Genomic DNA, 20931 nt, shown 5'->3' with positions numbered 1-20931 from the left:
GCAACAGAGTATTGTTAGTGGGGGGCCTTTGAGGGGAGGGGCCTCTGTGGATCATCCCACAGACACTTGATCAGTTTGGGATCTAGTGAATTTGGAGGCCAGGTCAACACCTTGTCCTGTTCTTCATGTTTTTTTTTAGTTGTTCCTAAAGGGTTTTTGTGTGTGTGTTCTGTGTCAGGCTGCATCCTGCTGGTGATGGCTGCTGCCATCAAGGAGTGTCTTGCTATGGGGTGGGGGTGCCTGGTCTGGTCTAGGTGGGTGCTACATGTCTAAGTAACATCCACATGAATGAATGCCAGGTCTAAAAATCTCTCAGCAGAACTTTGAATCCTGTCAGTGGTTATAATCTTGTGGCTGATTGGTGGCTCAACCATGTGAGTCTTGATCCAAAGAAGAGACACTCCAGAGGAACCATAATTGTCGGCAATAAGTGTTGGTTTGTGTGTATATACTATATATATATATATATATAAACTACTTTCCAGATAAGATAACACTACAGATTAGATAACGTCTCTTAACCTTGTCCACAGCGTTTGCAGCAGTTCAGGATGCAATTGTCATTCGGCAAGACTCAGCCTGTCTGACAATGTGACTTAAAGGTCTTTGTTACCCGCTCCACGGAGAAGCAGTCTAGTTACTTTTGTGGTCAGTTGGTTTTCACATTGATCTAATCCACTCCAGTCTCCCAATCAGGACTGGGGTTGATTAGATCAATATGAAGTGAGAGAACCGTCGTTTAATCAGGACCTGACCTGCTCTTTATTGGGAGAGCAGGCGTCTGTGAAATGGCATAATAGCCTCAGGGCACACGCAGGAAAGACCACCGAGACCTTCTCAGTGCATCCCCTGTGCACCCCGTGCTATAATTACTTAACTCAGGAGGTCACACTTGCACGCACACGCACACAAAGACGGAGACCGCAGGTGATGTCAGTACATGTGGGAGTTTTAAATTTGAAACACATTTCATATTAATGGTTTTACTTAATCGTGATTGCAGTTCACAGTAATGAATACTCTATCCAAGCACTCACTTCATAACTTGTCAGCTCGGTTGTAAAGAAATTTCTGCAGCTGTTCTTAAATAATAACAAAACCTTGTCAAGCACTCAGCAGTAGTTACGACTGAAGGACTGAATTCCACCGTGTAGCAGTCAGTTCTTTTTTCCCCTCAGAAACAGCATGCAGCGACTGCACACCAAGAAAAAATGTCCAAACTGTTTTTGAAGTTTGCTGTATGCTAGCAAGAAAAAAAAATAAACAGCTGCATCAGGCATTCCCCCCCAAAAAATATCCCCATTACTGTCCAAGTAAGCTGACGCGTGGCGACCGAGACGAATGGCTTTCGGTTTTACGAACTCAGCACACCGTTTAGTGACCGGCTATGCTCTCAAGACGGAGGCTAATGCCATCGCGGACAAGAAAGCTTGCACTTTACTGAAGGTTGTTGATGGTCACTTCCTATAACCAGTCATCCCTGTGTGCTGATGTATTGACAGGAGCAGTAGGGGTGCCTCTTCCCGGTGTGGACGTCCGGATTGTCATGACTGACGCAGCCAGCACCACAATTGTGGAGGGCAATCACAGAGAGACTCAGGTAATCAATAATGAGTAATTGTGAGGCGGTTTACCTTCCCGCCATGTACCCTGAAAATCAGTTTGCAGATGTAGAGGGTGTTCACAATTAGTTTTTGACTTGGCTTTTTAATACCACCCTACACTTTGCACGAGATTAGTGCATGGAAGCTGTTCATAGCATTATATTTGAAGACTTTTTGGTTCAGAAACCTATTGCAAATATTCAAGTCATGATCTAATTGCATGATTTTTCCTTTTGAAAATATAACAGTTCGCTTTCTGCGGGCTAGATTCAGTTTAGCATTTCTTCCTTTAATTGGAATCACCCAGAAATTAACTACAAGGTCATAAACATTATTCTGAATGATCTTTTTCATTATTTTCAGGTCAGAGATTTTATTATAAAAGATACATCTCTGCTTGCTGATATGAATGTCACACAGATAAAGAAACAAGTACTTCTTTCTCAGGGCAATGCTTCCATTAGAACCTTTTATGCCGGTCTGAGGGATTGCTCAAATCTCGGTGCTCAGACCCTGGGAGTCATCTGGGAGAGGTGACTGGGTGTTGTGATAGCTGAGGAGATGTGGGAGGACATCTGAGATAATGTAACCAGACAAGAGCGATGCAGTTTCTCCAAATACAGAAAGGATGTCTCTCCATTTTGTCTTAAATGTGAGACAGAAATTGGCGATCTTACTCACTGTTTCTAGTCCTGTGCAAAAATACAAAAAGCACTGGAGGGGTGTCATGTTTGAAATGCAAAAGGTTCTGAGGAAGGAGCTTGAACTCGACAAGGTTTCCCTCCCTCTGGGTCTTCCCAGTGATCGTGTAACTGATATATATCAGAAAAAACTGTATAATGTTATAACATTTTGTGCCAGGAAAAAATATTCTTTAGCACAGGATCTCTGTTAAGGCCCCCTCAGTGGTGGGACGGCATAGGACAATAATAGAATACATACCTCTGGACTTTCTCACCTGTCTTCTGCACTCCAAAACTAATGCCTCTGAGCAAATATGGAAACCATTTCTTGACTATATTTGTTGCGTTTCACTCTATACTGCATGATGTACCTGCCACATTTACCTGGAATACTTGTTAACCGTTCACATTCCATGCCATTCATTCCTCCGCTGCAGGTACGTCCAGGTATGGAGGGGAAAGAGGGGGAGCTCCTGGTTCGGGGTCCATCTGTCTTCAAAGAGTACTGGAACAAACCTCAGGAAACCAGAGAGTCTTTCACTGACGACGGCTGGTTCAAAACAGGTACCAAACCCTCCTCTTCCTCCTCTTAACTCACATCTCAGCGCTGCACATGCACGCACACCACATCTGCACCACATCCCCTGCAGAGAGCGGATTCTGCTATTAATTGCAGGGACATGAGTGTGAAAGATGCCATAAGATTTTTTTTTTTTTTAACTGTGTTGCAGACTGCAAATTCAGGATATGATTTTAAACACCTAGAAACTAAGAGTCCAGTCTGCACACACATACACACGCACACTTAAATTGAATGTGTGTGCAGCCTGTGTGCAGTGTGTGGCTTGACTGTGTGTGTGTGTGTGTGTGTGTGTGCACATTTTGGGGCACTATGAGGGAGTGATAAATGGACTATGTGTGTTTTTGGTGCTGCGGGGCATTTTTCCTCCTAAGTGGTTGTGACTGCTCTGGGTCTTGAGGAACCAAGTATTGCTCTCTTGCTCTTCCTTTCCCCCCCCCTCTCTCCCTCTTTAGTGTGTGTGTGTGGTAGCACAGAGGGAAGCTGTCATCAGAGGCTTTCTCTCCCCGCAGCCCTGCACTTCCCTCTTTGCCCCCCAACCCCTCAAAGGAGCCATGCTTTACTGCAAAGCCACCAGGAGACAAGCATTAACTTGGCACAGGGGGAGGCTAAGGGGGTGCAGGAAGGAGAGCACAAGCAATTGGAGATTTGAATTGTCATGTTGACGACAGGAAATAAGAGCCGGGAGCGAAGGAGCGAGGAGGAAGCTGGAAGTTTTGAGCTCGGAGATGGGGGGGCTGGAGGGGTTAGAAAGAGTCGGCTACGAAGGGCGAGAGTGGGGATGGACAAGGTAGGGACGGAGAGCTGGTGCTGGTGGTGGTGGTGGTGGAGCGGGAAGGTTGGGGTGGGAGGCGGGGGGCCAGCGAGGAAGGAGCCAGTGATGGAGAGCAAAGCATTGCAAGGCAGTGGGAGAGCAGGGCAGAGTGTGTTTAATTGGCTTTGCAGGCTGGAAGGACAGAGATCCAGAGCACAGCACGTTGCTGTCACACTCCATTACAGCCACTGGCCACATAATGAGAGCCTGTGCAATCAGCTCCCCACAGACCGGTCCCTCAAGCCACACACACACACACACAAAAACACACACACACACACACACACTCCCACTCTATGGACCACTCTGTAGGAAGCTATCAAACATGTTCCTTCCCCACCCAGCTGCCTGTGTTCCCTGATGCCAGCTACAACACACACATTAACAGATTCAGGGAAGCCCACTCTTTTTTTGGCATCTGATACCAGGTTTATTAATATTATTTTATTAAAAGTAAATAATACATCTATTTTACTTGGATAATGTGAAGCTGCAGTTAAAATATTAAGTAACGTTTATCATTTAAATGGTTGATTCACGAACGATTTTTGGTGAAATTAAATAGATCCGTATCACATTCATTTGCTTAAATATTGAGATTCATGAGATATATTTACCTCTGAAGGATCTTTGTCTTAAATTCTACCATATCAAATTTATTTCTCAGTAGCATATTGTAATCATGTTAAGCGACTCACTGCAACATAAACCACTTTCCCTGTAAATACGATCCTGTGTCTGTGAGCGTCAAACAAAAACCTTGATCCCACTGCACAACTCGACACACGTTCAGTTAAAATACGCTCGTGTGGACAGTAAACTCCCACACACGCCACTCTCGTCCACACACACGGCGGGCCTGCCACTTCCACACCAGCCCGCCCGACGCACGAGAGGGGGAAGTGTTAGACGGAGACTCCTCGTACTTAACCCTCTTCTCAGCCTCCTAACTCCCCTCTCACGCTCTAACCATTTTTTACCCTCACACCTGCTCCCTGTTTCACACTGCACCTTTCTCTCTAACACTCATTCTCACACTCCCGTCTTTGACTTGCTACCTGCCGCTTGATCTCGTGTCCCCTCCACGTGGACAGGTTTCTGTAGCTCCATTTTTTTCGGCAGCCTCCGGGATTTGGCGGTTAGGGAAGATGAGTGGCGCTTCTCAGCTATCGGACTCAGGTGTACATTTTTTAGACTAGGATATGTTAACATTTACATCACATTAGCCTGTGCATTTTATTTTTCAGACGAATATCACCAGATAACACCAAGAACTGTTCATTAATACCAGGGACTCAAAAAATACTGAATCTGTTGTGCTCATCAGTTTTCCATCCAATTTTTTTACAAGAGTTCAAAATCACTATTTTATACATAGCATCCAGTATAATTTTGTGAATATTAGATGAGCAAAAGCCGATAATGTAATTAAAAGTTCATGTTTGTTGTATTGCACGTAATCATTTAAAGAATATACTGATCTAATGCTTTCGTCAGCTGTGAATGTTTTTGTGTCTGTAGTGTTTGTCAGGATTTATTTGCCTGACATTTTCTCATTACTTCTGCGGCAGCTTTTTGACCTTGATGTTTTATTTTTTTCTTCTCAAACTTAAGGCATTTACACTTAACGCTTAAATTGAAAAGGCTTTTATTGCTGCAGAGATGTTCCTCTCTGCTATGTGCAGCAGGCATCCAACAAACTACGTCAGACCACTAACCCAGAACTGTTGCATTTACTTAGATGAGGCGGAGGATTTGCTTTGAAAAGAAAAAAGAAATGGTTTAAAATCTTTTGCAGATGAAGATGTCTTATAAAACATTCAGTTTGGACCGTGTGGTTGACACAGAGCTGAAGACTTACAGGCAAATAAGGAGAGAAGGCGAAGGAAACCTAGCCCAAGGAAAGTGATGTTTTAAAGAATGAGAGAGGAGTGTAAGAGTTTAGATCAATAAGTTCTCAGCCGGCCAAAGGTGTCTTCTCTAGCGCGAGCAGGTGCCGTGCAGCATGATTGGCAGCACTATAGGCAAGCTGTCACCTGACCGTTCTCTCTTTCCACTCATCTTCACAAACATCTCCGAGCGCATTGATTCCCTCTGGCTTTTCTTTTTCTTTTTTAACCCTTTTCTTTTTTTGTGCTCTGCAGTACGTTCTGTCTGCTGTCCAGAGCTGAAGTGAGAGCTTCGGTTGACAAGATTATAAAAGCTGCTGCTGTCGGGTCTGATGCTCGCATGTAAATGCAGAAAACTGGCGACGAACTACAAGAGGGGCTGCAGATTTGGGGTTTAGCCTGCTTAATCAAGATAGTCCGGTACTACTCCTAGAGTTACATTGTGATGCTTTGAAGATTTCTGAAATGTATGAATGCATAAATTAGTAAAGACTTGTTGGAAGAGAGGAACGCATACAGAGTAGCACGTTCCAAATTTTGCTTTGTGTTGATGAACAAGGAGTTTTGGTTGTAGGAGGTAGTGCAGAGGAAGAAGTTGTGCTCGGGGGCTGATTATTAGCCCTGTCTTATCAGAGGTTCACTTATTTATTTAATTAACTGGTAGAGACTCAGGCTGCGGGCCAGAAGTGTTAATAGGAGGGTTAAATCTTTATCGTTTAACCTCATTTTCCCCAGCCTTAATGGCTTATTCCCAATGAAGCTATCAGTGTGAGCCGAATGAATCCACAGACAGGGGTCCCAAACATACGGCCCACGGGCCAAAACCTGGCCCACCAGAGGGTCCGATCTGGCCCGTGTGATGAATCTGCAAAGTGTGAAAATGATAATGCCATTTTTCAAGAAAAGTAACTCTCTCTCTTATTTATTTTCTTTAACACTTATCCTCGAGAGGGTCCTGAGTGGGGTTGGAGCCTATCCTAGCTGTCATTGGGCGGAACGGGGGGTCGGGGGGGCTACACCCTGGACAGGTCGCCAGTCTATCACAGGACAGCTCTCTTGGCTTTAGCTATGAAAGCATTTGCTGTTCCAAATTTGTCCACTAGGGGTCTAACTGTTTGAGTTAGAGGTGCGGGCATAACACGACATCGGGATCCAGAACTAAACTGTAGATGCTAGCAATGTGCCACAATTGCACTTATTTTTCTCAAGACATTTCAGGTTGTCCTTAAAATGTTATGTAAAGTGACTGTTGATTTTCATATTTATAGGTTATTATGTTACTGGTCTGGAACCCCTGGAGGTCAGATGGGCTGTAGGTGGTCCCTGAACTACAATGAGTCTGACATCCCTACTGTTAGAGGTAGCATTAGCAATAAATGTAATGTTGGTTTGTTTCCGGGTCCTCTGCCAGGCTTATATTGTGACCATGCTGTGTGTTTTGAGGCAGATGTTTTATTCTTTTGACAAAGAATTCACCTGAGAGTATATGTCACAAAAAATATGTGTGTGTTTGCTTGTGTGTGTGTGATCAAGAGAGATCTAACCCCATCTGTAAAGGTGAGCTTCAGGTCTGCAGGGTAAACAGACAGACAGACAGACAGATAGACAGATAGACAGACACAAGTGCAGCTCATATCCTGTGGAGCCATCACTAGTCATTTGCGCATCGTTCTTTTGCTCCCAGCTGTGCTCTCCTCTTCCCTGCCTCCATCCCTCTCGGTGTTTCCAATGTCATATTTCACCCCGAGTTGCATCGTGTCCTTTCGAACTCCAATGTCAGATCTCCCTGTGGGTTTCATTCAAATCCAAACCCCGGGCAGTAACATTCAAACCAGCCATCTCTGTAACAGTAGCAGCACAAACACCAGCACATGTTGGTCCTTATTTTATTAACACCAGTTTCAGGTAAATCTAGACGACTCCATGAGAGCCACTGAGGCACAAAACTTCCATTTACCCTTTTGTTCTATCATTCATTCCTCTGTTCTGGTCAAAAGCAAAGCAACAAGAGGTGCTGTGACTTGTGCTGCTCATTGTTCAGGCATTATACTTGTCATTGTGTCACCGTGGCTATCAGATCGCTATGATTCAGTGCAGAGTAGGTGCATGTAAACAGCAGTTAAAGAGTTTCCTTGATGAACGTGGCAGATCTGAGACAGACATCAATCCTCAACTTCAGCCTGTTATCTGCGGCGAGGAAGGCAGCCCTGCAAGAAATATAATCAGCAGCATTAACATAAAGCAATTCAAGCTCCTTTAATTGCATTATATTAAACAAATTAGATCAGTCATCCAAGTGCAAAGTGCTTTCTTGTACGATATTAATTACTAAAAAAGGAGCTGTGACAAAAGTTAAGGATGATAAATAATGTCAGAGCTGAGATTTCGCTGCTTGGCTGTCTGTTATTTATCCTCATTAACACTTCCATCTAGGCATCGAGGCTTTAATGTGGAGCATTAATATTCATATATGCTAAGTGTTTACAGGCACTCTGAGAAGAGGCACGGCTCGCGTTTAGACCTCTTTCATCTTGGGTGCAGATAAGGCTCTCCTCTCCACGGCGGTGGAGGACGCTCGGGTTTAACCCACAAGCGCGAGAGTTTGGGTCGTGCTGAATGTGATGAGAGACCGTGACTCCACTTCTCACGGAGGAGAAGCGTCTCCTCGCCAGGCTCACGTTCAACACTTCAGCGACGCTCGTGTAGAAGGATGTATAAACACGACATCCGTAAAATGCTAAACTTTTCAAGAGGAGGAACACCTTTCAGTTCGGTCATTTTGGAAGTTATTTGTTGGGTTTTTAAAAGATTTTCTGTTGCCATGACGAGATGTGTTCAGAGATTGTAGACAGAGGTGATATTGTTGCGTGAGGGCGCATTTAAAAGTTAAAATAAATTAAAATAGTAGGGATGGCAGCATCAGGTCGAATAGACGCTAGATAAAGAATGAATGTGTGGATTTGGATTTATCCATAGACCAGCACCTGCTTTTATAGAAGTTAAACACCTATCAGCCACAACATTATGACCACCGACAGGAGAAGGAAATAACATCGACCATATTGTGACAATTCAGTGTTCTGCTGGGAAACTTCTGGACCTGGCATTTGACAGGCATGCACCAACCACCCCATAGCAATGACACTCCTTGATGGCAGCAGCCATCCCCAGGAGGATGCAGCCTGACACAGACACACACACAAAAACACTTTAGGAACAATTCAACAAATAAAATATGAAGAACAGTACAAAGTGTTGACCTGGCCTCCAAATTCACTAGATCCCAAACTGATCAAGTATCTGTGGGATGATCCACAGAGGCCCCTCCCCTCAAAGACCCCCCCACTAACAACATCCTGTTGCCAGACACCACAGGACACCCTCAGAAGGCCCATGTCCATTCTCTGATGAGTCACAACTGTTTTGGAGGTACAAGGGAGACCTACACAATATTAGGATCATATCATCATAATGTTATGCCTGATCTGTGTATAACAAATAGATATGGATGATAAATCACTCGCCTCCCTGTGGTTTTGTATGTTTATAGAGCTTGTTGGACTTTGTTGGGAATTATTACTAGCTTGCTCTTGTAAAACCCTCTTACAGTATCTAGCGCGGGCAGGGCAACACCTTGACACTGGAGTAGCACACAGATTTTGGAATTGTTCATGTGGGATGCAAATAAAATAGAAGTTTATGACCTTTTCACATGAAAGGACTTGATTCATCCTCAGTATTTCGGTAAAGAAAGGACACATTGGCTTTGTCAAGTTGTGAAGAGAGTAAAATTGAATTATATGACTGAGCTGTTAAGGTCTTTTTGATGCACTAGCCCTCAACATTTATTGAATCCTTCTTTGTTGGCTTCATCTGTTGAAAGACTCCTTACTTTAAACCACGCACTGAACTGCCTGGAATTGGATTGTTTTGGCCATAGCGTATGGATCGAAAGTGTTTCTCACTTGTTTAAACCGTTGCAGTGTGTGCGTGGTATGTGAGTGGGCAGAATGAGGTATGAAGTGAACGTTTTATCACTCAAAGTGTGCATTTTACAGAAAGCTAAATGCCAGACACATCTCCGGGGTTGAGTACACGACACTTTGATCAAGGTCGCGCTGAAACCACATTGAATTAAAGACACTTATTTCTGTAACGGCGGAAATCTGTTATCGGGCTGGAATGCCCGGGCAAACTAATAGATGACTTTGTCACCTTCACTGAAGCTGTTTTTGTGATTTTTTTTAGTTACCTCCAGCAGTGACGCTCGTGGCAGCGGGGTGAAGTGTTTTTCTGATGCTGGCCTTTGTCATATGTCACACTGCCCTTTTCTTTCACGCGCTACATGCCCGGACTCTGCCTCTGTGCTTGTGTGTAGTTTTGAACAGTCGTGCGGATAAAGGTCTCCACACAATCACATTTTTTCGCAAAAGCACAGACGAGCGAGAGCGTCGGCAATTAATGATTTATGAAAAGCTTTAAAAAAAATGTACCCCGTAGCTACCTTTGAATCCTGTCAAAGAAGACTTCACATTTACTGAGGCAACAAAGTGGTACTGTGAAGTGCAGAAGCAATCCCCCCACCCTCACCCCTTCAGCTTCCCTGCCGGCCTCGAGTGTTTGCTGAGTGGGTACTGGAGGAGACATGCAAACAGTTTGTTTGACGGGTAAAGAGCCTGCAGCCTGGTGCAGCCGGGGGGGTCTTACCTGTCTTATCTGACCTAATTTAAGCTCTAAACTTAGTATCATAAGCAATCCTGCAACTAGATATTAAATAGACTTTACATTTTATATCGTACAGTGTGTATTAGTATATATGCCAGTTATCGTAAAGCACAGGTGTCCAACATAAGGCTCGTGGGCCAAAAGCGACCCACCAGAGGGTCTAATCGGGCCTGTAGCATGAATTTGCTATCCTGTGTCCACTGTTTTAGTAAGAGAAGTAGACAGAACACAACACTGAGTAACCCTGGACAGCAATGTGTCCAAATTGCACTTATTTAAGAAATTTCTTTTTTTTTTTTTTAAAGGATAGTTTATTAAATGTAAACATTGTCCCGCGATGGTCGGATTGTTTATCGGTAATTTGCTACTGCTAGTTTTTTGCAACATGGCTGAATATTTTTCCGATTCTGAGGTTGTGGACGAACCATAGCAGTAGCAAATTACAGGTAAACCAAGCGGCGCTCAGACATGACATAACCCAGGTCAGAAGACATCATCTGGGGTCTGTAGGTCAATCTACAGACCCCGGATGATGATAACAGGTAACTCCAGAGTCAACGGGGAATACCAATAGTGTATCATAACAAAATATTGGTAAAATTAACGAGTTTTGCAGCAGATAATGCGTTATTTAGAGGTTGCGTTTCGGTGCCCCAGTCGCTCCCACTATATGGATATACGCAGATCTAAATATCTCCCAATTGACTACAAATTACACAAAAGTTATATGGGTGAGTAAACGATTGTTGTAAAAAACAGTAGTTCCCCTTTAAGATCAAATTGGGCTGTATGTGGCCCCCGAACTAAAATGAGTTTGACACCCCTGGCTGTATTATGCTGTATATCAAAGTAATGTTTTATAATAAATATTGCTTTTATATTTTCACATTTCTGTTTTTTTTTTTTTTTTTTTTTAATTAAAAATATATTCAGAGTTGTATTATTTTGAAAATGATGCCAGCAGGAATGAAGATAATTCTTTTTAAAATTGTCACACTCCAACGGAAATTCCTCCGAAAGACAATTTATGCATTACTGTAAATGTTTGCAAACTGCTTGACTTATTACAGCTGTTAATAACACGCTTCTCTGGCGATGTTGTCTTTTTTTTTTTTTTTTTTTTTTCTCCTGTTAGGTAAATGATAATTAATAGCTGAAAATAATTTACTATCGATTTTTTCCAGTTACGCTGCGGCCGAGGACGCGCTCCGGTTTCTGCCGAGGTCAACTGACGATGTTTTCTCATTTTCTGAAAGACGTCATGGAAGTTTCCTCAGCCCTGCGTCCTCAGTTAAATTTCTTGATCTGTTTTTATTTCTTTTCTTTTTTTTTTTTTTGTGCTCCACACTGCGTGCCCTCACTCTCTTTAATGCCTCAGAATGAGATGAAAGCCCAGTGCAATTAGGCTTCTTATCGTTTTAATTAAGAAAGCCATTCGGCCATATCTGCCTCAGACGCCATAACACATAATGGCAGAGTCTCTGATGCCTGAAGTACTGATTGTGTGCATGTGTGTGTGTGTGTGAGTACAGACAGTATATGTGTGTGTACATCCTAGTAACACGGTTCCCAACAATCTCTCTCTCTCTCTCTCTCTCACTCTGTTTCTCTCACCCATCTTCCCTCTTTTATCAGTCCGTGTTCTCCAATCGCTATTCCCACTTGTGCGTCTCTCCAAACATGCTGTTCTATCCCTCGTTATTTCCTTCTCCTCAAAGAGACAAGGTCAAAGAGTCCTGTATAAGTACTTCAAACTCAGTTCATCTGCGTTGACTGAGTGTGCCTCTTCAACGCTTTTGTCAGAGATTGCTTCATTAATGCCGTTTCCTTCCTTTACGCTTTAAATATGTGCAGATGTATGGATCTTGTGCTATTTTCTTTTTCCACAGTTTCAGTTCGTCCACACAGGCAGGCACAGGACATGCTAACGGCTTATTATCATGCACGTAAACCTCTATTTTCACTGCATCTTTAATGTATTTGCATAAGATGAGAGAGGCCTAATTATTCCTGCGCTTTCTCTTTTTTCTTTTACTCTTCATCTGAACTAGGAGGAGTAGAGAGGGGGGAACTGTAACTACACTGACACTGGTGTTAACATCCAACCAAGCTCTTCCACCCCCTCTTCTGATCCCCCCCCTGCCTCTCCCCTCCTCTCCATCCTCCCTCTCCTCCTCTGCTACCCCGGCCTATCAGTGAGGAGCAGTGGTCTGTGAAGAAATTCCCAATATCTAAATTTACACACTGTATCAATCTTGTTTAATAGACTGGAAAGCTTATAGCCGCCGTGGCAAGCCGGCAGAGAGGGCAGCGGTGATAAATTGTCGGTGTGCAGGCGACAGCCGCCCGTGATGTATAATGAAATATTTATGATTTATCCCAGCTAATAAACTGAAATGAAGTGCATGATGTATGGGAACAGATGGGCCCTCTATTGATGCTGAGGTGGAGAGGCAAGAGGGGGAAGAGGAGACAGGAAGATAGGTGGAGGGAGGGGGAACAAGAGATGTGATGAGAGATGTTTGAGAGGTAGCAAGAAACGAAAAATGAAGGGTAAGGACGGAACAAAAAAATAAATAAATAAACAATAATAATCCCAAAAAATATATAGTTGTGCTTGGCTGACGCCGGAACAGAAGAAGCTAAAATAGTTTGCGTACGGGTAAGATGGATAAAGGGATGCAGGGTTAGAGTAGAGAACAAATGAGATTAAATGATGGAGGAGAGGACAGACGGGAGATGGCAGTAAAAACAGACCACCGTCAAAATGTAATCCTTCTCCTGGAATGCTCCGTCGTGTCGATTCCCCCGGCTCCGTTGTTGTTCTTTTTATTGACTCCATATTTCAGGCGTGGACTCTCGCAAATAAACACAGCTTAAGTGTAAATGTTCCTAACAAGAGCTGTACCCGGGCTGTTAGAAATGTGTATGAAATAAAAGAATAGTTGAGCATTTTTACTGAAAGTTGGATGAGACGATTGAAATCACTGATTCAATAAGAAGCTAATAACAGCAATCAGTCAGCTTAAGAAGAAGGGGGGGGGGGGGGGGGCAGCTAACATGTCTGTGATCAGAGGTAACAAAGCAGGGGTCATGGACTTAACTGTTTCTTGGCAGTAACAGTAATTTCCTGGAGCCTCTGCTGGTTGCCTGGCAACTTTACAGAGACTGAAAAAAAAAAAAAAAGAAACGGATGTCTAACTCTTTGTTTAATGACTGTAACAGTCTGTGGTTTTTTAAATTACGTTTTCTACGTTAATTTAATCATCTCTCCCAAATGATCTGCGTTCTTCCTCACAATGCACTGCTGGGAATATAAGAAAACATTTTAAATATGTGTTTGTTTGTATGTTTTTTTGTGTAATGACTCTATGTATAATCTCCCTTTTTTGTGTTAGACAGATAACAAACATTTAGCGTTTTATAGCGATTATATGCAGCACAGATTTAAAAGGAAGCCACATGACGTAATTAAGACACAAAAAGCAAATTATTGAACCAAATAACCAAAATAGTTATGAGTGTAATATATACACCGATCAGCCGCAACATTAAAACCACTGACAGGAGACAGTAAATAACATTGACCATCTTGTGACAAATGTTCTGCTGGGAAACCTTTGGACCTGGCATTCATTGGTGTGAATGTTACTTAGACATGTAGCACCCACCTAGACCAGACAGCCCCCCGCCCCCTAGGAAAGACACTCCTTGATGGCCGCAGCCATCCGCAGCAGGATGCAGCCTGACACAGGCACACACACAAAAACGCTTTAGGAACAACTAAAAAAAAAAAAGCATGAAGAACAGCACAAGGTGTTGACATGGCCTCCAAATTCACTAGATCCCAAACTGATCAACTATCTGTGGGATGATCCACAGAGGCCCCTCCCCTCAAAAGCCCCCCCCCACTAACAACAATCTGTTGCCAGACACTGCAGGACACCCTCAGAAGGCCCATGTCCATTCTCTAGTATTTTAATATTAGGAAGGTGGTCATAATGTTATGGCTGATCGGTGTATATGAGCATAAGTGCTTGGTGTGTCGTATGGTGGAGCAAACCAAACAGACATAGGGGTGGGTAGTGGAGGATGCCCAGTCCAGATGTTGCAGGTTCAAGCAAACAAACTCCCACCTCCGCCTACTCACTTCCTGCGAGGAAAAAACAGAAAAAACACACACACAGTTGTCCCGGTAAAAGTGTAACACATCCACATTATTATATTGTCTCACTGAAGGAGCTCATTGTGTAAAACTGCCAAGTGAAAACTCATCCTCACTATCATCACTAAAAATAGATTCAGATGAATTGTCCTCCACCTCAATGATACCGTAGCTACAGCTCCATCCCTGACCACTACTGACCATCCAACACCCAGCTTTACTTCATCACACACGTACACACACACACATACACACCAATCCCCTTGGTACCAGCTGTGGACGCACCACCTGTAATAATCCTGAAGGACATCTTCCTGCTTCCCTCCTCTCCTTCCCTCCTCTGTCCATTTTTCTCTCCCTCCGTCTAACTCCAGTCATCCGTAGTGACCCATTTCCTCTACTCGTCATCCGCGGGCCCAGCTGCGCCCCTCATCCCGCATACTGTACTCGCCGCCCCCCCTCCACCCCACACCTGTCCCCCCAGACACCTATGTATGTGTGTGTCTGGAGGATGTGAGGAGGGGGTTGGGGGGTTGGGGGGGATCTTTAACACTCATCCATCCACTGCACTTTGACTTCCTCCGTCTCAAACACACACAAACACAGTATTCAGTCTAACTACCCTAGATTCCTTGTATGTAGTCATGAAGTGGATGTTACTTAAATATTCTGTAATTTAATAGATTTTAATCCAGATTTTTTCACCAGAATTATAAAAGTTCTTATCCTCTCAGCTGCAAAGAGCCATGAATAACCATTTTACAGTAAATGTAGTTGTCCTGTAGCAAACTACAGCTCAAAATATGCTTCATGGAGCAGAAAGTAAGTGCAAATACTGTGGAGAAAATGCTAATAAGATGATGTTTATGCACGAATTAAGATAAAAGTAGGGGTTTTAAACAATAAAATGAATTCCCATAAGTGTTAAAAAAATACATATTACTTGTCTTCTCCTTATTCTTTTTGGGACGTGTGTGTTTTAGGAGACACAGCGGTCTACAAAGACGGCGTGTATTGGATTATGGGCCGCAGCAGCGTTGACATCATCAAGAGCGGCGGCTACAAGATCAGCGCGCTCGAGGTGGAGCGTCACCTTCTCGCTCATCCAGACATCATAGGTAGGAGTTCTGTACAGGTCATGTCTATAAAGTTTTGACCCAGTTCTGTAACACACAATCAATATTGGGTCAACGCTGCACGAGTTTCTGAGACATCGCTACGAGAAACGTGCACTGCACTGCGAGGTGGACGAATCAGAGTAGTTAGATTTTGACATCGGCATGTCTGATTTATGTGATGTTTTAATCTTTTAGATGTGGCTGTGATCGGGGCTCCAGACGCCACATGGGGTCAGAAAGTGACTGCCGTGGTGCAGCTGAAGAAGGGGCGGAGCATGATGCTGCCAGACCTGAAGATCTGGGCGAGGTATAGTCCTTTCTGTTGTAGTCGCTGCTTGTTGGTTTGCTCTCTTGTGAAATTTGTGCATTATAGTGCGTACACCGATCAGACGTAACATTATGACCACCTTCCTAATATTGTGTAGGTCTCCCTTGTGCATTATTCAATAAATGTTGAGGACTAGTGCATCAAAAAGACCTTAACAGCTCAGTCATATAATTCAAATTTACTCTCTTCAAAACTTGACAAAGCCAATGTGTCCTTTCTTTATAGAAATACTGAGGATGAATCAAGTTCATTCATGTGAAATGGTCACAAACTTTTATTTCATTTGCAACCCATCTGAACAATTCCAAAATCTGTGTGCTACTCCAGTGTCAAGGTGTTGCCCTGCCCGCGCTAGATACTGTGAAAGTGTTTTACAAGAGCAGGTTAGTAATAATTCCCAACAAAGTCCGAGCTCTGTAAACATACAAAACAAAACTTAGTTAAAAAAAAATGAACCTACGGGGAGGTGAGTGAGTTATCATCCATCTCTATTTGTCATACACTGATCAGGCATTCCTAATATTGTGTAAGTCTTCCTTGTGCCTCCGAAACAGTTGTGACTCATCAGAGAATGGACATGGGCCTTCTGAGGGTGTCCTGTGGTGTCTGGTAACAGAATGTTGTTAGTGGGCGGGCTTTGAGGGGAGGGGCCTCTGTGGATCATCCCACAGATACTTGATCAGTTTGGGATGTAGTGAATTTGGAGGCCAGGTCAACACCTTGCGCCGTCCTTTAATTTTTTTTGAGTTGTTCCTAAAGCATTTTTGTGTGTCCACCTATGTGTGCCTCATTGCTATGGGGTGGGGGCGCCTGGTCTGGTCTAGGTGGGTGACATCCACACGATTGAATGCCAGGTCCAAAAGTTTCCCAGCAGAACATTGAATTATCACAAAAGTCATTTACTCCTCCTGTCAGTGGTTTTAATGTTGTGGCTGATCGGTGTACATCTGCTTTTGGAATTACGCTAAAGTAACATGACAGTTTTATGATGAACTATTAGCATCAGGTGAGTAGTTGTTGGTGTCTCTAGTAGATAGATGATTTCCAGTTGTTTTCCTTGCAGGCATTAAATGCTTTCAAACACACAGGTAATAAAACTGAATTCTTCACTCCATGGTTATGAAATAAACAACAGAATTGCATGAAAAAAAAACTGCAGCCTAACAGTCAATTTAGGGCAAATACAATAGATAGAGTATCATGTATAAATAACTGTGAATGTGGTTTCTAAGTTATAAAAGTCATTGACAGGCAATATTACGAAAACTGTGTATTCCCAGAATATATCTTTATCATCTTACTACAACCACATTATTTGTTTTTTTATTATTAAAGCAAAGCAGAGTGTAGTTTTTGGACTGAACACCACTAACAACTGGACCACCTGCCACCTTTAAAAGTGCTTTGCGGACGCAGGTGGACTCCAAACCTGTACCACCAGTGGAGACTGTGACCTGAATAACTTACACCCAATCCATCATCCTGAATTCACAACAAAAAAAAAATAAATAAATAAAACTGCAAACAGAGCACCGCAGCCCTGTCCTGGTTACATTTTATCGCACCGCTTCCAAAGAAGATCATCTGCGTAGCTCTTTGTCGGTCCTTGCGGTAACCGTACGGAGGCTGGTAAGTTCAGACTCTGCGGCTCGCTGGGAAGTTGAGCGTGCACGTCCCCAGAGACCGGACCTAAAGTCCTCAGATCAATAGGAGAGGATGTGAGAGTAGGCGAGGCCAGAGATGGACTAATGAGCGAAGCAGACGTAAAGACGGGAGATGAAAAGAAGGGAAGATGCGGAGGAAGCAAACGGAGATGGTTGTGGAGGGATTTGTCCTACGAGCTTTTCTTCCCCGCTCCCTTTCTAAATGTCAGTGGAGTTTATTTTGTTGCTGGTGCTCCACATCACAATGACACACATTCCTGTTTTTCCACATCTGATGCATTTCTTGAAATGCTTCTTTAAATCTGTTTTTGTCCTCCTCACTTGCTTTTCAGCATCCCACCAGTGTCATTTATCCCCGAATTCTGTTTTAGCGCAAGTTGTGCAACTTTGCATGTGTTCGTCAGGGCTCCATACGCTGTGGGGATGTTAGGTCCTACTGATGTGGACCTGCTGGTTCAGCATGGCAGGCCACCACTGCTGCCTGGTCGACGCACACATGCAGACAAACATAGGCACGCACAGGGTTCGCGGCCGGAGGTGCTGCCAGCGGACAGGCAGCGCCGGCACACGGCCCACTGCCGAGGCCAGGGCGTAGGGGGGAGAGAGAGAGAGAGAGAGGGAGATAAAATGAGACATAAACAAGTAGATGGATGCTCACTCTTCAGTGCCCTGGCTTCAGCTGTCAGTCTGAATCTGTATCACACCCTCCGTGCCCCACGCTGCCTTGAACACACACTCTCACGCGCACACACACGCAAAACACACACTGCCCTGGAGAAATTGGTGACACGAGCGAGCCCCATTACAGAGACGTGTACGTACATGTACGCGCTCGCACTTTACTCACTGAGTCAGAGAGACATCTGCTGAAAGGAGTGTTTGATGGCGACCGTATGAGTCATTATGTTCACCCGCACAACAGGAACGCACGCACACACACACACACACACACACACACACACACACACATGCACATGCAAACAAACAAACTAGGTTAGAAGATAATAAAAAAGCTCCGGGCTTCAAGACTTGACGTAACAACCAAGCACTCAAAACGGAAAAAATAAAACACTTTTAATTATCCCAGCCTTCTGTTTTTCCTTTTATTATTATTTATTTATTTTTATTTCATCTCACAGTGATTATATTGTTTTGTACGAAGGGAATTGTCTGTATCTGGAAGGCGAATTGGGGATATTAGGGAGGAGGGCTGCAGAGTGGATGAAGGACATTTCTTTCCTTATCTCGACTGCTCTGCCACAGGGCTAGCCTTTGTTTTGCAATTGTTTTTCTGTTTTTGTTTTCTTTCTCTTTTTCTTTTTTTTTTTTCATCGTGTGTATGTCAGTGTTCACAACCGCACTGGTGCATCCGTCAGTGCTGTGCGTGTCCTTGTGCGCGTCTGTCTGAGCAGTCTGCAGTGTATAAACGTCGGTGTTTGTTGCAGGAAGCACATGGCGCCCTACACCATTCCCACGGGCCTGGTGCTGGTGGAGGAGATGCCGAGGAATCAGATGGGCAAGGTCAACAAGAAGGATCTCCTGCGACACTTCTTTTTATGACTGGACAACTTTGAGATGCACGACGACGCGCGGGCTCTCCTGGTTGAAGAACTGGAGGCGCACGTCGCTTCCAAGCAGTCCCTATCCGGTCCCTTTGAGAAGATAAGACCAACGACACAGACAAGTATATTGGGGAATGCAAAATAATAGATGAGCAACTTAATTTATCAAAACTGCAAACATTGTTGCAAAGGTAATTTTGTTGCGTGGAATGGTAATCGCCCCAAGCAGAGATCTGGACAACATCACTTTTATATCTAATTAGTTTAAAGCATCATGAAACAGATCTCTGTGTGAGGCCAATGATTAATGATTAATTAGCTGAAAATGCATAAGAAATAATAGGTACAAATGAACCAACCAAAATGAACGTTACCTGCAATATGAAAGAACTTGTCCTGTACTATTAATGGGTGTGAAACCTAATGTGGCTCCGTAGTGTTTTCACTTTCCCCTGGTCTGTGCAACATACTTTTTTTTTTCTTAGCCACTTCAGTGTATGTATAGTTGTCTGGAAACACATACTTGAAACAATTTGTATACGCTATAAATGCTTTCAATGGATGCTATACACCGATCAGCCACAACATTAAAACCACTGACAGGAGAAGTAAATAACATTGACCATCTTGTGACAATTCAATCTTCTGCTGGGAAACATTTGGACCTGGCATTCATTCATGTAGATGTTACTTAGACATGTAGCCCCCACCTAGACCAGACCAGACACCCCCCACCCCATAGCAATGACACTCCTTGATGGCAGCAGCCATCCCCAGCAGGATGAATGCACCCAAAGTTTAGGAACAACTCAAAAAAAAACATGAAGAACAGCACAAGGTGTTGACCTGGCCTCCAAATTCACTAGATCCCAAACTGATCAAGCATTTGTGGGATGATCCACAGAGGCCCCTCCCCTCAAAGGCCCCGCCACTAACAACATTCTGTTGCCAGACACCACAGGACACCCTCAGAAGGCCCATGTCCATTCTCTGATGACTCACAACTGTTTTGGAGGCACAAGAGAGACCTACACAATATTAGGAAGGTGGTCATAATGTTATGCCTGATCAGTGTAGTCCCAAAATGTGAATGGAGAAACTAGTCAGTCCTTTCTGTATTGCACTTTCAGAGCAGTTTGCTGATTCTCTGCACACTGACTGCGAAAGAAAAAAGATTCATATGTGCTACATTCTGTACACGGTACACAGTCCCTTTAAAGTTAAACTGTGTGAGGATGGGAGCAGCTAGTTTTGCCTCCTGATAAATAATTACACGCACCATGAACACGATTTGTTCCACTAAAAAGGCTTAAACATAGCGGTGCCATTTTACTAAAGAGTGCCTTGAGAACTCTTATTGGTGTTATTCAGATTTTTTTATTCGTGAGAATATGATAAGAGGCTATGTAGTGGCTGTTTTCCTGGTACAGTGAAGTGGAGTGACCACAATTAAAGCTAATAAGTGATTAAACGCCGTGGTGGCAGAACATGATGAACTTTAAAAGCGCGCTGATGCCGCTTGAAATGACGGCGTTGTTTTATGAAATCTGAATTAAAACGTGTTTGGGAAGTTCTTTTCATTTTCCACTTTTTTCATGAGCTGCAGTGTTTGTTGCACTTGTTTTCTCCGTGCGTTCGTATCTGTGTGTGTGTGTCTTTCTGTGCAGCTGTGGTTACACAGGTGTCGTGAGAGCCTGAAGGCGGATCCTCTCGCGAGGCACAACACCACAGCTGGATACCCCGCACTCCATCTGACTAACCCTCTCACTCCGCTCGCTCGCTCTTCTTCACCTCTCATC

General features: G+C 43.7%; 1 protein-coding gene across 2 annotated transcripts in view; it reads left to right on the top strand.

Annotated features, from left to right (window-relative positions):
- The window catches only part of acsf3 (acyl-CoA synthetase family member 3), a 36619-nt gene extending 15917 nt beyond the window's left edge, over positions 1-20702 (top strand). For both annotated transcript variants that reach the window (XM_084541413.1, XM_084541414.1), the window contains 5 exons: positions 1503-1600; positions 2725-2851; positions 15444-15578; positions 15774-15885; positions 19016-20702. In XM_084541413.1, the coding sequence (XP_084397539.1) occupies positions 1503-1600; positions 2725-2851; positions 15444-15578; positions 15774-15885; positions 19016-19130 (587 nt within the window). In that variant the 3' untranslated portion in view covers positions 19131-20702. The remainder of the gene's footprint in view (positions 1-1502; positions 1601-2724; positions 2852-15443; positions 15579-15773; positions 15886-19015) is intronic.
- The last annotated feature ends 229 nt before the right edge of the window (positions 20703-20931 follow it).

The sequence above is a fragment of the Chelon labrosus genome, assembly GCF_963514085.1.
Source record: "Chelon labrosus genome assembly, chromosome: 3".
Taxonomy (NCBI): Eukaryota; Metazoa; Chordata; class Actinopteri; order Mugiliformes; family Mugilidae; genus Chelon; species Chelon labrosus.
Note: the sequence above shows the minus strand (reverse complement) of the source record. Positions and strands in the feature narration are given on the sequence as shown.